At 45.0% G+C, this 20,161-nt stretch overlaps 1 protein-coding gene across 1 annotated transcript in view; it reads right to left on the bottom strand.

Annotated features, from left to right (window-relative positions):
- LOC132837035 (bone morphogenetic protein 1-like) overlaps nucleotides 1-20,161 on the bottom strand; it is a 132,016-nt gene that overhangs the window by 47,254 nt on the left and 64,601 nt on the right. Inside the window, exons 3-7 of the mRNA XM_060856689.1 lie at nucleotides 18,197-18,280; nucleotides 17,261-17,413; nucleotides 16,491-16,608; nucleotides 12,782-12,960; nucleotides 8,181-8,286 (exon numbers count right to left, since the gene is read on the bottom strand). Of these exons, the coding sequence (XP_060712672.1) occupies nucleotides 8,181-8,286; nucleotides 12,782-12,960; nucleotides 16,491-16,608; nucleotides 17,261-17,413; nucleotides 18,197-18,280 (640 nt within the window). The remainder of the gene's footprint in view (nucleotides 1-8,180; nucleotides 8,287-12,781; nucleotides 12,961-16,490; nucleotides 16,609-17,260; nucleotides 17,414-18,196; nucleotides 18,281-20,161) is intronic.

Genomic DNA, 20,161 nt, shown 5'->3' with positions numbered 1-20,161 from the left:
TATATTCTTGTCAGCGGGGCACCAAGCTCCAGAGTGGCAGTAACAACATTAGACCTGTGCCATGCACCAACTCCTGTCACAATCCACCTACCCAGTATTGAGACAGTAGACATTTCCTGCGCACGTGCTAACAGCCTCAGGGAAATGGTGCATGGCGTGGCTAGCATGGCGAGTCTGAAGCTCAGTGAATGCCATGGTGAAGGTAAAACCACACTCAAGAAAGACTGGACACTTCAAGGTTGAATTTCATACTAATGTCTTCAAGCAGGAGCAGTTCAAAGGGCTCCACTTAGTTACCCTTGGAGGACAGACGCCACGGGGGTAAAGTCATCTTGGTTTCCTGCTTCTGATCACCAAGTGTAATCCTTGTAATTACCTCACAGCATCCATTCAGCAGGTGGGAACGGGACTAAACTCAGCTCTAAGTCAATCCCCTGTCAATGCTCATTCTCAGACTACCTGTTCAACTGAACCTTCTTGCAGTTAGAAAATCCAGATACCATATCCAGAATGTGCAAAGTTCAGGCATCATGCAATCCTGTCAACCTCCAGTATTTGCATTCCCAGTTAAGCCACAGGCAGCATGTTAGCCTTTGTATTTGAATGTTGTGAATCCAAGGTCTACTCCAGAAATCGAACACAAAATCAAGCCTGGCACTTCAGTAGAATACTGATAAAATGTTGGTCAAAAAGTGTGATGCTGGAAAAGCACAGCCGGTCAGGCAGCATCCAAGGAGCAGGAGACCAGGAATGCTGGAGATCCCAAGGGGGCTGAGAGATAAATGGGAGGGAGGGTGGACCTGGGGAAAGGGAGCTGGGAATGCAATTGGTAGATGAAGGTGGGGGATGATAAAATGTTGCACTGGCAGAAGTGAAATACTAAGTGCCATGTTGTGGGAGAGGGAATATTGAGGGACTGTTGAGCATTTAGAGGGTCAGTACTGAGGGAGTGCTGCACTGCCGGAAGATCAGTACTGAGGGAGTGCTGCACTGTCAGAAGATCAGGACTGAGGATAGTGCATTGTCAGAGGGTCAATACTGAGGGAGCACGTCACTGCCAGAAGATCAGTACTAAGGGAATGGTGCACTGTTGGAGGGTAGGTGATGAGGGAGTGTTATTCTGTCAGAGGAGGCAATGTTGTACCACTGGAGCAGCAGTGAAGTTGTACCACTGGAGCAGCAGTGATGAAGGAATGAAACACTGTCAGGGGATCAAAACTGAAGGGGTACTGTACTGGCAGAGAGACAGTACTTTGAGAGTGTTGCACCATCGACTAAGCAGTCCAAGGGAAGCATCGCATTGTTGAGAAGCATTATTAACAGAACAATACACTGTTAAAGGAATCATACTGAGGGAACATTCTGTCTGAGGGAATAGTGCAAGAGGCCCAGTATGTTAGGAAGGTTACACTCTCCAAGTTGCTCCCTGTTCAGGTCATCTATCAAACCAAGGTCTCTTTCAGAATTAGATGGAAGAATCCATTACACTATTTAATAAAGAATAAGTGGGTTCTCCTCCATCCCCTGCTCCACAACTAGCATTGTTACAACAGCTATCTGATCATTCATGAGCATTCTGCAGTATGTGGCAGATTGCTGTGTGCCAAGTGGGCTGTCAAGTCTCCGACATTAACTAATGCCAATATATCAGGCTGTAAAACACACTGGAACGTGTTGAGATCTCCAAAGGCGCTATACAAATGCAAGTTCTTTCCTTGTATTTTTGATCCTTTCAGCCACTTGGCTGACACACCAGGAGAAAACCTGCCAGATAGAAGCACTGGATTGAGGAAGCAGAACTGTCCAGCTCTCCTGGTTAATGCTTCTGCCAGCTTCGTCTACCAACTGTTCATGAGCAATATCTCATCTTGAAGGGATGATGCTTCAAACATTGTCAGCTAATTTGCTGATTCACTACAATATGACCATTCACATCCCTTTCATTAAAAGTTCTGAACACTTATGAAGGAAGGTCACTGGACCAGAAACATTAACTCAATTTTCTCTCTCCAGATGCTGCCAGACATGCTGAGTTTTCCTCGCAAGTTCTAGTCTCCGTAATTATGTGATTTTCTTTTGTTTCCTACTTTATGTTTACAGTCCTTGGCTTTAATCTCCCTGACCAAATCCTTTCGTAATCTTAAAGAACTGCTGAGGGTGACCCCTTCTGCCTTCTCTGTACAATCAGAGAATGATTATAATAGAGAAGGCAGCCATTCAGACTGTTGTGTCCATGTTGGCCCTCAGCGAGGGCAGTTGTTTCGCTCCACTTTTCCCCTGCCAACTTCCTCTCTTCAGTTCACTGCAGAATGCTTTGACTGAACCTGCTCCAGCACACTCTGAGGCCATGAATTCCAAACTGCTGCATTAAGAAACGCTTTTCCTCACACCCCAACTGGTTCTTTGGCCCTCTGGCTCTCGATCCTTCTGCCAACAAGGACGGTCCCTCTTCTAACTTTCCTGATAGATACAGCCTCCCAGTTTTGGCAGCACCTTCACGAGCATTTTTTTATTTATTGCACCTTCTCCAATACTGCTGGAAATACTTGTTGTGATGGAGAGAAGTGTTGCGCACTGCAGTTTAACTGAAGTGCAATGCTAATTCAATTTCAAATTCACTTTCCAGATTTTCAATGCTATTCTTTTTGAACTGAACCCCAGAGATGGATTTGTATTTGTGCTCTGCCCAGGGTTTGTTAATATAAAGTAATACTGCAAAAGAAGCAGCTTCACTCTAACAGTGAAACACACACAGCTCAATTCAACTTAATCCGCATTAATCTGTCAATAAAGGCACGAGGATAAAGGTTAAATAGAGGTTACAATTAAGTCAAGTGCAGGCAAAATGTGTCACAGTAAAAAGCAATGGAAAACACCCGATTCACTTGAATGCTGCAAGGGAAAGAATATTATCTGAGGTAATAAAATAGAACGCTTTCTAGCTGGAATACATAAATAAAAAATGAAACAGGCTCGTCAAACACTCCCGCTGAACGTCAGCCAGATGCCCCCAGTGCTCTCAAAGTCAGAACGACACGTGTCACAATTGGCAAAGGCACAGATTTCCCAGCTCCCTCCTCCATCTCACATCTTCCCACAGTCTCAAGGAAACTTTAAACCCTCTCCTACCCTCCAGAATCAGCAAGCGATCAAGTGAAGAGCGACTTCAAACTGCAATATGACCCTTCACACTCTGTGTGCGGTGCCAAACAGTTCAGGATCTGAATCAAAGATCGCAACACTCAAGTTCACTTCCTGCAGGACAGCCCCTTCAAAGGGAGGGAACCATCTGGAGGGGTCCATGACACAAAGGGACAACTCAGGGCTGGCAATAGTGAAGTTGATGTAAAACAGGGATGGGCTTCTGTATCAGACTTTAGCAACAACAGGAGGCCATTCAGCCTTTCTGCTTTGCAACTGGAATGTGACTGACTTGCTTACTTTTACCCACCTTTGCTCCATACTCCTTGATGCCTGTATTCAAGGCCATCAAGGGGTACAGCTCAGAGATTTTCTCATGCTTGACTGCTCTGCAATACTGATAGCCCACAAAACAAACTTGACGAAACATATATACATTTACCCAGAACTTAAGTCATACAAATCTCCTTTTCTCTGCCTTCAGTGGAGAACCCCTGATTAAAGTGTATCCCCTAATTCTTGATCCAAAGGGAAACCTCTCGGCATCCTCCTTGCAAAGACCCCCTCAGAATCAAATGTGTTTCAACAAGATTCCTTGAATCTCCAAAGAATATTGGCCAAACACTCCCTCACAAGTCAACCTGATTCTTAGGACCTATTCAAGCAATCCTTCTCGGAACTGCTTCCAGTGCAGGTGTGTCTCTCCTCTCGTAAGAGCCAAAACTGAACACAATACGCTAGGTATCCTGGCAAGGTCCTTAAAAGTCGGGGGTTTAAAACAAAAGCAAGTCAATCTAGAGCTCTCGGGCCAATTTGGAACATAAAATCTCACGTCCAGCTTTTGAAAATCAAGTTTGTGTATAAATTGGTGAGGTACCAGAGGCAGACGGTACAGTTTCACTGAGCCAAGGAGCCACAATTCAAGGCTTTTGAAAACAAGCAGGGATCATGTATTCTTGTTTCTTTGATTAATATTGGGAAACCGAAAATATGATTAGGAAGCAGTGGCAGAATTAATGTTTTGCCTGAAGAAGTTGTGAAGACGGAAGAGCTGGAAGGAGTGTGGGGTTCTTCAGCTCTGCAATCCAGGGATAAGAGAGTCGGAGATGATGTGCCAAATTCAAGGTTCCGGACAGGCAAAGAGAAAGAGGGAAAAGGACAGAGTGTTCCGATAACAAACTTAATTTCATCTCATGGCCCAAGAGCAGTACAGACAACGGCTGAGAAGAAATTCTCTGGTTGCCTTATTCAGAGTTTATGGCAAGTGAAAATTCAAAATGCAGGGTACTCTTGCATTCTGCTCTTACATTTAATGGTATCACCACTGCTGAATCACTTCCTGTCAACACTCTCAGGAATACAATTGACTAGAAACTGGCTGGACTACCCATATAAATTCTGTAGCTGCAAGAATCAGTCAGAGGATGAGAATTTTGTAGTGAGGAACTCACTTCCTAACTCCCCAAAGCTTGTCCACCATATATCAGGCAAAAGTGTCTTACCTGGATGAGTACAGGTCCAACAACACTCAGGAAGCTCAAAACTATCCAGGGCAAAGCAGCCTACTCGATCGACACCCCAGCCATCACCCATAATGTTCACTGCCTTCACCACCGACGCTCAGGAGCAGCAATGTGTGTGACCTACAGGTTGCACTGCTGTGACTCACCAAGGCTCCTTAGACAGCACCTTCCAAACCTACGACCACTACTATCTAGAAGGACAAGGGCGGCAGACACATGGGAACACCACCCCCTGTAAGTTCCATTCCAAGCCACTCACTGTCCCGATTTAAAACTATACTGTCGGTCTTTCACTGTCAGCTGGGTCAAAATCCTCCCTAATCACTCCCTAATTGGTGTGTGTGTGTGTGTGTGTGTCTCTCTGCACCAAATCGACTGCAGCAGTTCAAGGAGGCAGCTCATGACTATCTTTGTCAGGGCAATTAGGGAGAGGCAGCAAATGATAGATTTGCCACATCCAAAAATAATAAGGAAAATAAAACATACTTATATATGCCAAGACAACAGAAACAAAAAAAACCCTGACAATCCTGACATAAGACAAACGGCTCTACAGAGCAACAGCTCTTGGACTCAACTTGACAACGTTGCTGACCGTAAGTTTTGAGTAGGAGGGCCCTTCTCCAACATTTCCAGCTGGACTATCTCAGCAGGGATTCACTTCAGATGACAACAACCAGTATGACAGGAAAAGTCAAAGCAAAAAGTCCATTTGTTTTGGCAGGGGTTGCTCTTGCATATTCTTCAAATGAAGAAAAGTAGGTTCAAGCTACTGCCCAGCAATTAAAATTTTTTTTAAACTCATAAATGTGGGAAGGAGTTGTATTCAAAATCAATGATAAAAATAATCTGTTCAACAGCTTCAGGGTGGCACGGTGGCTCAGTGGTTAGCACTGCTGCCTCACAGCACCAGGGACCTGGGTTCAATTCCCGCCTTGGTTGACTGTGTGGAGTTTGCACATTCTCTGCGTGTCTGCATGGATTTCCTCCAGGCGCTCTGGTTTCCTCCCACAATCCAAAAGATGTGCAGGTTAGGGTGAATTGGCCGTGCTAAATTGCCCATAGTGTCAGGAGTAAATATAAGGTAGGGAAATGGGTCTGGGTGGATTACTCTTCGGAGGGTCGGTATGGACTTGTTGGGCTGAAGGGCCTGCTTCCAGACTGTAGGTAATCTAATGTAATCAGTAAACACAGAGTGAATCACGAGAAACGTATCAGAGCAGGTTCAGTATGCGTTCAGTATCCATTATGATCTGCCTTGGACGGCTGTTCTTCATGTCCCATTTCCACAACAAGCAGGCACATCTTCCCCAGCCCATCTTCATGTGGTTGAGTCTTGTAAGGATTTTCTGTGGAAGGTCAAAACCACTCAAATCACTCACCAGAGTGCACTATGATGAATGAAGGCAACTCGAAGGTTTGCCATTGAGAAATGGGACTTTTGTTAGCTTACAGGGTACAAAGAGTGTGCTTATAGGCACTATGTGGGTTTCAGAAGACTGCCTGTGCTCTTACTGAGGTCCTGTGTGCCATGCTAGTTTTCACTCAGTGCTATTCTTTATGGAAATTGGGGAGTTCAGCGCATGCTAGAGCAGGAGGCCTCTCAACTTGTGTTGGTCTCAATGTCCCAGAAATAACCCTCAAGGCTTCCCACAAATGTGCATAGGTGTAAATGTTGGTCTGGCATCTCCTGACCCAGGTTGAGCTGCAGCACACTGCTTTAGGGCGTGTCAACCAATGAACAGTGCATTGGTTCTCTTGCTCCATGGGTTGGCTGCCCTTTTCCATGTGAAATTTCACCCTCACTTTCAACCTGGCTCCAGTCTTTTGCAGGTAGATTGACGTATGGTCAGGAGTGTTGCTGAACTATTTTGGCATCAGGTAAGTGCTGCAATCACAGAGCTCGAAAACAAGTTCTTCCCTGTCCTCCGAGTTATTTAAGTGGAAGGCCAAGTCTTGGCAGCACTTTGGATGACGCCTCCATTTTCTGAAGGAGACACTGAGAGAGCATCCATCTTCGGTGAGGGCTTTCTCAATGACCCAACATTCTTTTATCTACCTGGGGAAGCCAGCAGAGAGAAAATATTTCTGCTGGTTGGGCAGCTGAGATAAGCTGTAAAAATTCGGGTCCGACTTTTCAGGATGTTATGAAACACAAGGTGGAGCTGATGCCCAATCAATTGATATGTCTGAATTACAAAAAGAAAATTTTTCCATCAATGCTGGACTCAAGCATCACAATTATTTATCCGAGCCCAAAACCAAGAAAAAGAATCATTTTTTTGTGCAGAGATTGTGAACTGAATAAAAAAAAACCCGAGGAAGGGAATTATACTTTGGTTTCCTGTCTGATAAGACTCTTCCTGGACAATAGATATCTGATAGAACCGTACTGTACTGTGCATGAGCATCAAAGAAAGAGCTTATTATTGTGAAAATGCCTTTGGGAAACTGCAAAAAAAAACCCCAAAGCATTTCACAGCCAGTCACATGCTAGTGAACAGTAGATATGCTTGGAGAATGCACAGCAATATCCCCAAAAGAACAGTTTGATGAATGGACAGTGGACTTGTGACTCAGACGTGAGGAAACCTCATCTGCTCTGCTTTGAATTAGCCACCAGATCACTTATATACATTGAAACAAAGAATTATGACACTTCAACATTTCCTCAAATCCAAGTGTTTTAGGTAACACAGCACTTCTGCAATACTATCTTGCTGACGGTGAAGTGATTCCTCATTATTATCATACTGCAGCTTAGCACCCCCTCAATACTTTCACTCTGACGGTGCCATGCTCTCTCAGGGATTGCTCTTTGGCATTACAGTGCTTCTTCAGAACTGCATTTCTGCAGTGGTGCCTCAGTATCATCCTTCCAATCGTGCAGTACTCACTCAACAATGATCCTCTGAGAATGCAGCATTCCCTCAATCCCGATCTGACAGTGCGGCACTTCCTTAGTACTAACCCTCCCAACAGTGCGGAGCACCCTCATAAAGTGTTGACCCTTCGACAGTGCAGCACTCATTCAGAAATGATGAGAGGGAGTGGATTAGATGGATTGGGTCAAAAAGGTGAATGAGGAAGGGGAGGAGATAGAAGAAAGAGAGAATGGGGCATGGGCTTGGAGAGCAAGGGAGAAGACAAGGATGAGGTAGAGGGAAGAGCCGGGGGAGGAGGGGAGGGATTGAAGAAAGTGGAATGAAGAGGAGGGCAAGATTTGACAGAAACAACAGACTGCTGAGGAACTGGTTACTTTTTATTGGATCTGTAGTTCTCTTGAATTTTGCTTTCTGATGTCTGCATTTTCATACAAATCTTTCAAATACTTCCTACGTTCGGCAAAACTGTAGCTCTGCCTCAGGCCTGTAATAGGTGACCTTTCAACATAGACCTGCATTACTGGATCTAACAGCAGGCTTCACCTCAATCTGTGACGCAAAGAAAAACAGCAAGCAAAGCCTCCAGTTTGTTACGAATGAGAAACCTTAGTGGCAGAAGGCAGGTACAAACCTTGAGAAAGTGTTCCGGGCGTAATGCATGATGCTATCAAAATCATACGTCTCCCCCAAGGAGTCCACCTCTTCCGGGTCCATCTTGAGGAAGTTGTACTCTTGTCCTGCAAACGGGTTCAAGAAGAATATGTGGCCCAAGGTCTAAGCGATTAAGAACAAGTGGACATTTTCTCTACACGTGATGGACATGTGGGTTTCCAAGTACACCTCACCACAAAAAAGATTTTGTGTATAGGGAGGATGTGTGTATGAGAGTGTTTGGAGTGGGTTGGGGTTTATTCGTGCGATAGAGTCCTTTGGCCGAAACTGGTCCATGCTGACCAAAACGTCCACCCACGCTAACCCCATTTCCCTGCACTTGGCCCATATACTTCTGATCCTTTCCTGTCCATATATTTGTCCAAATGTTGTTAACGTACACATCTCAACCACTTTGGCTGGCAGCTCATTCCATATGTGTACGACCCTCTGTGTAAAAAGGTTGCCCCTCAGCTTCTTTCCCTTCTAACCTTGAACTAGTCCTTGATTCCCTAACCCTGGGGAAAAGATTGACTGCATTCACCCTATCCATACCTCTCATGATATCATACACTTCTGTAAGGCCACCCCTCAGTTTCCTACGTTCTACTGAAAGAAGTGCTAGCTGGTCCAACCGCTCCCTTTAACTCAGATCATTGAATCTCAGCAACATCCTTGCCAATTTCTTCTGCATTCTTTCCAGTTTAATAACATCTTCTGATAACAAGGTGACCAAAACTGAACACAATGCTCCAAGTGTGGCCTCACCAACATCCTGTATGACTGCAACATAACTTCTCAAGCTTTATACTCAATGCCCTGACTGATGAAGGCCAGAAGCCTTCTTCACTGCCCTGTCTTCCTATGACTCCACTTTCAGAAAACCGTGCACCTGAACTCTGAGATCCCTCTGTTCCACTACACCCCTTAAGGCCCTCCCATTTATCATGAAACTCCTACCTTGATTCGACTTTCCAAAATGCAAGACTTCGCACTTATCTAGATTAAATTCCATTTGCCTTTGCTCAGCCCACTTCCCCAGCTGATCAAGGTCCTGCTGCAATTTCTGATAACCTTCCTCACTGTCCATGATACCGCCTATTTTAGTGTCATCAGCAAACTTACTAATCATGCCTTGTACATTCTCATCCAAATTATTGATATAAATAACAAACAGCAATGGGTCCAGCATCGATCCCTGAGACACTCCATGGTCACAGGCCTCCAGCCTGACAAGCATCCTTTCACTTTTCTCTCTGCTTCCTGCCATCGAGCCAATTGTGCCTCCAATTTGCCAGCTCGCCCTGGATTCCATGTGATCTAACCTTCCAGAGCAACCTACCATGTGAAACCTGATCAAAGGCCCAACTGAAATCCATATAGACTACGTCAACCTTTGTGATCACTTCATCAAAGAACTCTAACAAATTGGTGAGGCATGATTTCCCAATCTCAAAGCCATGCTGACTACTCCTAACCTATACCTCAGAACCTTCTCGAGCAATTTATCCACCACAGATGTTCGGGTTACTGGTCTATAGTTCTCAGGTTTTTCTTTGTAGCCTTTCTTGAATAATGGCACAACATTCACGACCCCCCTGTTTTCTGGGACCGCACTGTGGCAAACGATGATGCAAAAATCTCAGCCAAGGCACCCGCAATTTCTTCTCCAGCATCATGCAGCGTTCTAGGACATGTCTGGTCAGGACAAGGAGATTCGTCCATCTTCATATATTCTAATACATCAACACCTCCTTGACTGTGACATGGACTGTCCCCAAATTCCCAAATGTTCATGTCTTTCTCCAGGATGAACACAGTGGAGAAATATTCATTGCAAACCTTGCCCATCTCCTGCAGTTCTACACATACATGTCCACTTTGGTCCTTGAAGGGTCCTATTCTCCCTCTCGTTACTCTTTTTCCTTTAATGTGCTTAAAGTACCTCTTTGGATTCAACCTAACGTTCCCAGGCAAGGCTATCTCGTGCCCCCTTTTTGCCCTCCTGATTTCTTCCTTCAGTAAACTCCTGTATTCCCTATATACCTCTCGGGATGCCTTTGATCCAAGATGTTTTGAGCCACACCTCCTCCTTTCTTCTGGTCAAAGCCTCAATACCTTTGTCATCCAGGCTTTCCTATTCCTGCCAACCTTGCCCTTCACCCTTACAGAAACATATGGCACAGTGGCTCAGTGGTTAGCATTGCTGCCTCTCAGTGCCAGGGACCTGGGCTCGATTCCAGTCTGCTTGGAGTTTGCACATTCTCCCCGTGTCTGCGTGGGTTTCCACCAGGTGCTCTGGTTTCCTCCCATACTCCAAAGATGTGCAGGTCAGGTGAACTGGCCATGCTCAATTACTCATACTTTTCAGCAATGTGTGGGTTAGGTGCATTAGTCTGGGGTAAACATGGGATAATAGAGTAGCGGAATGGTTCTGGGTGGGTTACTCTTCCAAGGGTCGGTGTGGATTTGTTGAGCTGAAGGGGCTGTTTCCACACCGTTGGGATTCGAAGTAAATATCAACCTTGAACTTGAGCTATCTCACTTTTGAAGGCCTCCCACTTGTCGGAGGTCCCTTTGCCTGCAAACAAACCACACCAATCAACCCCTACACGCATCTGTCTTACTCCATCAAAATTCGCCTTGCCCCAATTTAGAGCTTGAACCTGTAGACCAGTTTTGCCCCTGTCCATAACTATTTTATAATTAATACAGCTACGCTCACTGGTCTCAAAGTGCTCTCCCAGTGTCACCTCTATCACCTGTCCTGCCCTATTTCCCAAGAATAGCTCAAATTTTGCCTCTTCCCGAATAGGACCCTCTTATATACTGTTTGAGGAAACTTTCCTGATTGCACTTAACAAATTCCAGCCGATCTAAGACCTGAACGCTCTGGCAATCCCAGTCCATGTCAGAAAAATTAAGATCCCCTACTATGACAACCCTATTGCTCCTGCAAGTCTCCCCAATCTCCCTGCATATTTGTTCCTCTAATTCCCCTTGCCTATTTGGGAGCCTATAGTACACCTCCTAAAACGTCACTATCGCCAATCTAGTTTAAACCCTCCCTTGTAGCACAAGCAAACCTGGTCACCAAGATATTCGTCCCCCTCCAGTTCAGGTGTAACCCATCCCTCTTGACCAAGTCACCTCTGCCCCAATGATTTAAAAATCTGAATCCCTGTCCCTGCACCTGTTCTTGAGCCAAGCATTCATCTGTCATATCCTGCTGTTCTTACCCTCACTATCATGTGGCATTGGAAGCAATCTGGAGATTATCACCAGAGTGGCCCTGGTTTTTAATTTTTTTCCAAGCTCTCTACAATTACTGTGCAGGACTTCATTCCTATTTCTACCTATGTTCTTTATGCCAATGTGCACAATGACTTCTGGCTGCTCACTCTAGCCCTTGAGAACGTTCTGCAGCCGCTCTGAGACATCCTGGACCTTGGCACCTGGGAGGCAACACACCATCCTTGTTTGCAGCCACAGTATCTCCTGTCTGTCCCCCAACCAGCGAATCTCCTATGACTAATGTCCTGTTGACCTTTACCCTTTCCCGCTGTGCCCTAGAGCCAGTCGCAGAGCCACCAACCTGGCTGCTGCTGCTTTCCCCTGAATGGTCATCCCCCAGAAGATTATCCAAAATGGTATACTTGTTTTCGAGGGGAATGGCCACGGGGATTCCTGCACTCTCTGCCTACTCCCTTTGACGTTCCTGGTGGTCACCCAGCTACTCTCTGCCTGCACCTTAGGTGGGCCACCTCACTAAAACTCTTATCTATGATGTGCTCAGCATCTCGGTTGATCCTGAGGACATCCACCTCCAGCTCCCGAACACGGTCACCCAGGAGCTGCAGCTGGGTGCACATCCTATAGATGTTGTCATCAGGGTCTATGTAAGTCTCCCTGAGCTCCCACATCCTGCAGGAGGAACATGCGACTTCCCTCACTGCCATCCCATCAGCTGTAAAACTAAAAACTATTTTTTAGAAACCTAATGGAAAATTAATAGAATAGAAAACTATTCTTGACCAAATTCTGACACACAATTTCAAGTCCATTGTCTTTCATGGGGAATGGGTGTAACTGTGAAAGGCCAGCATTTGCTGTCGATTCTGAATTGCTCTTGGATTGACAGGCTTGCTCAGCCTTTTCAAAGGGCAATTAGGAGTTCACCATGTTTCTGTGATCTGGAGCCACATGTAGGCCAGACCATGTAGGGAAGACAGATTTGCTCATCAGATGCTCTATTTTTTAAATGACTATTGTAGTTGTCATGGTCACAGTTACTGAAATTATATTTTTAACTCATTAATTGAACTAAAATTCCACTGTGGTGGGATTCAAGCCCATGTCCCCAGAACATTAGCCTTGTCCTCTGGACCAGCAGCATGCCATTGTCCAGTGACACTACCACTACACCACCACCTTCCCAGTCAGAGAAGTTCCCTAATCATGTTGAAGGTGTGTAGAAGAAGTGAGGTGTAGCTTGTATTCATATAGCACCTTCTGGTCCTGCATCGGCACTTGATCCCACAACCCTCCGACATAGAAGGAAGAGGCAGCAGCCACCCTTACCTGGCTGGATATTCTCCCTTACGATGGTCACATGGTGGTCTCGGTCAGGCCTTGTGTGCTCGTGCCAGAATCCAATGACGTGGCCCAGCTCGTGCACGACAATCCCAAATTTGTCGCAGTTCTTCCCGATGGAGATGGCCTGGGGTCCTCCACCTCTCCGACCCACATAGGAACAACAGCTGTAGAGAAGCAATCCACACAGAGCCTTGTGAGAAATGGAAGAGGCCTTTCGTTTCTTGGTGGACCAACAATATCTCTGCCAATTCTGAACAGTCCTCACCCCACCATGTCCTTCACCCTTGGTGCTACAGCTACCATGTGGACGAGGGACATTGACACTGGGGAGGGCAGATGGCTAGCCTCATATGACTTCAACTGAAGATCAACCCCAAAATTTGTCCAAACGTCCTTTCCCAATCTATTAATACACTGCTCCCATGCTAACATCACGGAAACGAATTTAAGCAACTCCCCATGCCCCCAGCCTGACACAAGGAGCTGATGGGGCTGAAGGAAGTAGAGGCAAAGGGAGGGGAAGAAATGGGAAAAGAGGAGGAAATGGTTCAAATGACATTCTGAACAGAACATTTCCACGCCTACAGGCCCTGGCAGGTCAGCATTTACATTTTGAGTCCTCCCTTGGCTGTTAAGATGTGAGGTGGGACTCTAATCCAGAGCTCAGGGCTCAGAGCCAGGAACATTACCTGGGTGCACATTCCCCACCAGCTCACTCCGCTCCCATTTATCTCCCAGCCTCCTTGCACACACACTCCCTACCCCCACAATTCCTGATGAAGGGCTTATGGCCGAAACATTAATTTCTCCTGCTCCTCGGATGCTGCCTAACTCGCTGTGCTTTTCCAGCACCACACATGTTGACTCTGATCTGCAGCATCTGCAGTCCGCACTTTCTTCCAGCACACAACCTTCCCTAACAGTAAGTGGAAAGTGATCAAATTATCGCCTTGGTTTTGCAATGTTATTTGAGGGAGAAATATGAACAAATATAAAGTGCCCTCCTTTGAAAAAAAATAGGCACTTGGGGCTTCAGGTTAAGAAAGGGGGATTAATTTCAAGTTAGTGCTGGGCTGCTCAGGGGAGAGGAATCACTTCTTCATTCATTGGGGTAAATCTGGATCTCATTCTTCCCTGATAAAGAAAAAACTCTGGAGTAGTTTGTAAACTTCAAACCTGAGACTGAAAGATTTCAGTTGTATGTGTGATCGGGAGCCAAGTTAAGCAAACAGGGTTTGATAGAAAATTATCTGTTCATGGAACAAGGGCATCCCTGGTAATGCTTGTATGTGTTGCCCATCCTTACTTGCCCTTGAATGGCTTGCTAGGGCCATTTCAGAGGGCAGTTAAGAGTTATCCACACTGCAATGGGTCTCTCTTACAGGCCAAACTGATATGGATGGGAGATTTCTCTCCATAAAGGACATTACTAAACCAAAACCATCGAAGATAGCATTGTGGTTTCCAATTCCAGATTTTTATTAACTCTGTTAGAATTCTACCAGCTGCCATTGTGAGATTTGAACCCACATCCCCTGAGCATTAATCTGAGCTTTTGGATGACAAGTCCACTGGCTTCACCACTGTCACCTGGATACAGAGTAACAGCAGTGATCTGGTTTCATTGTGGGGAAAAAGCCCAAAGAGCACAGCGGCCCATCCTTCTGCTCGATGTTCATGTGGTGAAGTGAGAGACTTTGCTGTTACATGCTTGCATGCCGCCTGTTATTATTTCCCCACAGCTGAGAGGGCCAACTGCTTGAAGGGTTTCACGCTGCTTGTGTCACGAGAATAAATCACATCTCACACTTCACATGACGGCTCTTGGTGATCTTCCATCACAAAGGACTACCCCTCGCCTCGGTAACCTTAACGACAGGCCAAGAGGTTTGTTGACACCAGCTCTCATTGGCACAAGGCTACACACAACACTTCACATCTGTTCCTTCAGGAAACTGTTGAATCCCCTCTGACAAAGGTATTTGTTTCACTTCTGGGCCCCTATGGGATACAGGTTCATGTTTACGATTGAAACTCTCCGACCTCAGTGTCCGCAGAACGATTTTGAGATTAGGTAAATGTTTTACAGGGCACTGACTTGACGTTAGGCTGATCTGACTGGCTGTGGGCATCAGCAAATTGTGGCAAAGCAGAGGAGAACTGTTCCCACAGAGAGCTGGCATAGGCATGGCTTCCTTCTATGCTGAAACTGTTCTACTATCTTTAATCGTCAGTGAGTAGTCAGCTGCGTCAGGGGTGCAACTATGGGAGTCAGTAATACTGACACTGGAGCTGCCCGATGTTACAAGAGCCGAGTCAGTTCAAGACCTGTGATGGGGTGGAGGCCAGAGCAACTGGTTGTAGAACACAGATTCGGGCCCACTGCTGCCAGGATTGAGCTGAGTACTGTCTTGAATGATAGATTCAGTTGTTACTTCCAGGGTGAATGGCCACCATCTTTGCTTTGTGGCTCTAACAGTTCAACCAAAAGTAGTGCATCTTTAAAGGTCACGATCTTTTGCTTTCAAGGGTCATGTCCAAAAACCCTTTATTGATCTGAGTTCTGTTGTCAATGAGTGTGGATCTATATCTTAACATTGCCACTTCATTAAACGCCATTGTTTCATTCCAAGATGTCCACTTGGGGCCAATGAAAAATGTCACCCTGACGAATTGGACGATGTTTGTAATGTGAGGCCAAAACTCAATGAGTAGAAAGAATTGTACTCTGCATCTAACCCCAAGCTATAAGTGCCCTGTGAATATTTGATGGAGACAGTGCAAAAAGAGCTTTACTATGCATCAAAACCTTGAGCTGCATCTCTCCTGGGAGCGCTTGATGAGGGCAGTGTAGAAGGAGCTTCACACTGTATCTAACCCCAAACTGTACCTGGCCTGGGAGCATTTGATGGGGAGTGTGCAGAGGGAACTTTAATCTACACCTAACCCTGTCTTGTTCCTGCTCTGGAGTGTTTGGCTGGGACAGTGCAGAGGGAGGCTTTCCTCTGTATCTAATTCCATGCTATTCCTGCCCTGCAAAACGCTGGTACTCAAGTTCTGAAATGCAAGTGTTTAATTCCCAGCATTAATCATGCTTTTATTCGATGAACATCCATCACTTTTATGAGCAAAAACATCATTAAAATGTTGTTTTGATTGCCAAGCTATTTCCCGCTGTTGACACAGTGTTAACCCCCTGAGAAATAAATTCTATTAGTCGTAAAACCTCATCTGTTCCTGTTCAACTCTTTCACGAAAATAAAAAGGGCAAAGGTTTGGAGTCCCCTATTTTACTTTGTAATATTCCCTTCCATCTTGTTGAATTTAATTGCTGTCCAGGAACATGCATATGCAATGATCCGTGTTCACAAATACATTACATTGAACCATAAGCACAGAATGAGGCCTTTCTGCCCAATGTGTCCATGCCAGTTTATTCAGCAAGCTTTCAATTTGACCGATTCTCCCCTTTCCCTTTAACCCTGTGCAGTTTTCCTTTTACCACCAATTCCTTTCGGCAATTTGCAATTGAATCTGTTTTCACCAGCTTTCCAGGGAATCCATTCACGACCATAATAACAATCTGCTGTGAAGTTCACACTCTCTCCTCATCAGCCCCTCTGTTTCCACTGTCCTGAGTTACAGATGTTAAGTGCGTCGGTGTCAGAGGCGTTGGTTCCTCACAGCCACTTACCCACAGGGTCTGTACGTGAAAACAATATAGCTTTCTTCATCTGTGCGTTCCAGGAATGTGACACAGGTATGCTTCTCCCAGTGCCTCATCGCCTGCCTGAAGATAGCTCTCTGGCTTCCTGTAAAACAGTGTAGATTCTATTCAATCATTTCAGACAAGCCAAGCAGAAAGCATAAGGCAGCTTCAGGATGCACACCTGCAGTGAGCCATCCCATTCTAATCCCCGCTGGTGCCTGCAAAATGCTCTCCTCAACTCCTTACCCTCTTTCTGCCGAATTACTTCTCAACACTGCGCATAGAATGAATGATAGCCAAAGTTGCAATCTCCTGCGAGACTGCAAGCATACCACAGGCACTTATCCAAGCAAGATTTATACTGACAGATTAGCTATTTCTATGTCTTTTATGAAATTAATTCCTGCTCTCTCGTTGCCTGCTTGCTTGACATCCCAATCTCCTAACCCAAATATTTTACTTGCTTTTTCAAATCCAGGGTCTAACCATTTGTTTAAGTAACATTCAATACATAGGAACAGCTCAGTAAATCAAAGCCAACTTGCCAAACAACTTGCACCCTTTTCTTTTAGAGACTAAATTGGTGTGACTCTTTGACGTTTGGCAAATTTTTCTTGTCCTGATGAGCACAGTACAAAAAGACTCTTCAAGGATATTCAAAAATGGTTGTGCGTTCATCTTAATGAATCCCAGTGAGCGGGATTGGTCCAATTAAGGTAGGCTGGATCCCATTGAAGGAAAGGGATACCACTCACCAGTGAAATTTCCTCCAATCACATAAGGGATCACTCCCTCAGGCCAGACGCGTTCAGGACGGGAGGTGGAAGCTCGGCGTGTTCGACTACGAGTCTCGTTCTTCCGGAACTTTCTGCCCCTTCTCTTGCCTCTTGCATTCCGCGGTCTATCACCTACACAGGAGCATGAGGAAGTCTGAGAACAGGCAATCGCACAATTTCCAACAAAAAGCAATCCTGTAGTTCAGGTTAGATATGAGAGCTGTGTGAAGCAATGGATTCAAACATGGTGTATCGTGGAGGCGAATTCTACTCAGTTCAGTCTCCAGATTTTGTTGAAAAGGGTCAGGAGAGGAGACAGACTTTTAAGGAAAATGACTGCTCCAAAATGACAGCTGCCCAACAACACAGCAAGAAGACAGGAATACAGTTGCAGCACTGACAGAGTCCATTGAGACTGTCAAACCCCATGCCAGCTCTCTGCAAGAACAACTGGACCTGAACGTACACTGAAGAATGAGAAGAAATTCTCCCCCTCTCTATAGTGAGTTCAAAGCTGAGCGTCCACCAGCTCAGCCACTTGGCATGTTAAAGGTTCTTATGCAGATGTTCACGTGGCAGTGAAATCTGCCTGACTGTAATGGAAAGCTTTCAATAAAAGCTGCATTTAGCTTTCCCTCCCATTTCCCATCACCAACTTCTCCACCCTCTGATCTCTGCTGGGCAGATTAATTCTCATCGAAAGAAGGCACCAATTTAGATCCCCCATTCACATGTGCGCTGGGTGAGTGCCAGCCAGAATCTAGCCTGAGGGGGCCAGGGTAGAGCCAGGACCCACAAGTGTTCACTTCTTAAACAGCTGCACAGCAATCTGAAGCGGGATTCCTGCCCCATTTACATTCTCCAAATAACCCAATGGAGCTTCATAAATATGGCAGGGATAGTGTGCAGTTTTACCTCGTCGTGCCTTGCTGCTGAGTCGGCCCACTCTCCTGTCCCTCGAGAGGTTTGTTTCGTTTGAGTGCCGATTGCTGAGCTGATCTGAGGGGGAAAGTAAAAGAACTGTTCATTTTATTTTCCTCAGTTCAACAGGAATCACTGTCAGAATTTAAGGTGCTAAGTTTGTTTCCAAAATTATTAATGTCATTATCACACAACTGTACAATAGACACATGCTGTCCAACTTCCCTGATTGACAGAGTTTTATCCAATTGAATTGGCTCATGTTAAACCTAGGAAACGATGATTGAGTGTTGGAAGTTCTTGTTTGTTGGAAGTTGTTTGTGTACTGAAAGTGTATGGGTACACAAGTATATATGTGACAGATGAATACATTTGCATGTCTGTGTGTATTTATAGCAGCTATGTATATGAAAGTACATGTGTGGTGTGTACATTCATGCATGCACATGTGCAGGAGTCTGTATGACTGTGCATGCAACTGTATTTATTTACTTCATTGACGGGGTGAGTGCTTCACTGGCATATTTTGCCCATCCCCAGGGGGCATGCAAGAGTCAACCACATTGCTGTGGGTTTGCAATCACATGTAGACCAGACCAGGTAAAGATGGCAATTTCCATTCCTAAAGGACATGAGTGAACCAGACAGGGTTTTCCAAAAATCGACAATGGCTTCACAGTCATGATTAGACACTTAATGCCAGATTTTTATTGAATTCAAATTCTACCATCTGCCATGGCTGAATTCAAACCCAGAACATTGCCTGGATTAAGAGATCAGTGATAATACCACTAGGCCCCTGTCTCCCTCAGTTTGCATGTAAGTAAATGAGTGTTTGTGACTTAATGTGCAACCATACAGGTGTCTGAATGTGTCAGAGTGAGTGTGTAGGAGTATATATGTGTGAGAGAATGAGTTTGTATCCATACGTATATCTATGTGAGTGTATGTGTGACAATATGTACACATATGTGTAGAAGTGTTTTGATCACAGAATCATTTTATTCTCACAATGTGTGCAAGCTACGGTGTATGCATTTCTGACAGTGTACGAAAATAAGTAGGTGTAATAATGTGTGTTGCAGCGTATGCAAGTGGGTATGTGTGGCTAAAGCAGATCGAGGCATGATATTCCATGGATTCACACCACTTAGCCTCCATAGTGTTCAACAGCCAGTTCTGGAAGGAAGTGCAGAGAAGGTGAACATGTAGAACAGTACCGAATGATGGTCAGTGCCTTCAAGACGAAATGGGCAGAAAAATTCAGACTTCACTGGAATGATAAATAAAGTGGAACAGGGGGGGGACGACAAATTTTAAACAGGGCAAAGTCGGTTGGAAATTTTGCTTTTTAAACAAAATCCATGCTGAAATATATCGCAACAACTACTGACTGCAGTTTATACATGTGAAACAAAGAACTGGCCGACAGGTTATCACGATGACCCTGGATGTCCTGAGATAATACAGATGGACCCAGTCACCTCTCTCATCCCTGAGTAAGTAATTTGCTGGTACAGTCCTCTAACATAAAGCTGGTGCTGTGTTACACCCCAATTGTATTTAATTTCAGTAAATTCAGGACCTTCAGCTCTCACTCTTAAAGCATTAGGATGCTTTACTTCTGAAACAAGTAAAGTCTGAGGTGCAAGGTACCGTCAAGTTGGTAAAGAGCAGGAAATAAAGGCAAGTCTAAATTTTAAAAATATACAGGGTCAAGTGGAAGCTAAAGAGTTACAATTCATGGTGTCCTAATATGTTCTGCTTAAAATCAATGCAATTAGGGAACTGTAGTGCAGTGGTAATATTACTTACTTCATAATTATGAAGCCTAGACTAATGTTCTGGAAACATAAGTTGATATTCAATCACTGTAGCTCAGCAATTTAAAATTAATGAACCAATCTAGACTAAAATGCCAGTCTCATTTCTCATGATCATGAAGCTACTGCATTGTCA

The sequence above is a fragment of the Hemiscyllium ocellatum genome, chromosome 48 (assembly GCF_020745735.1).
Source record: "Hemiscyllium ocellatum isolate sHemOce1 chromosome 48, sHemOce1.pat.X.cur, whole genome shotgun sequence".
Taxonomy (NCBI): Eukaryota; Metazoa; Chordata; class Chondrichthyes; order Orectolobiformes; family Hemiscylliidae; genus Hemiscyllium; species Hemiscyllium ocellatum.
This window is presented reverse-complemented; position numbering and strand designations above follow the sequence as displayed.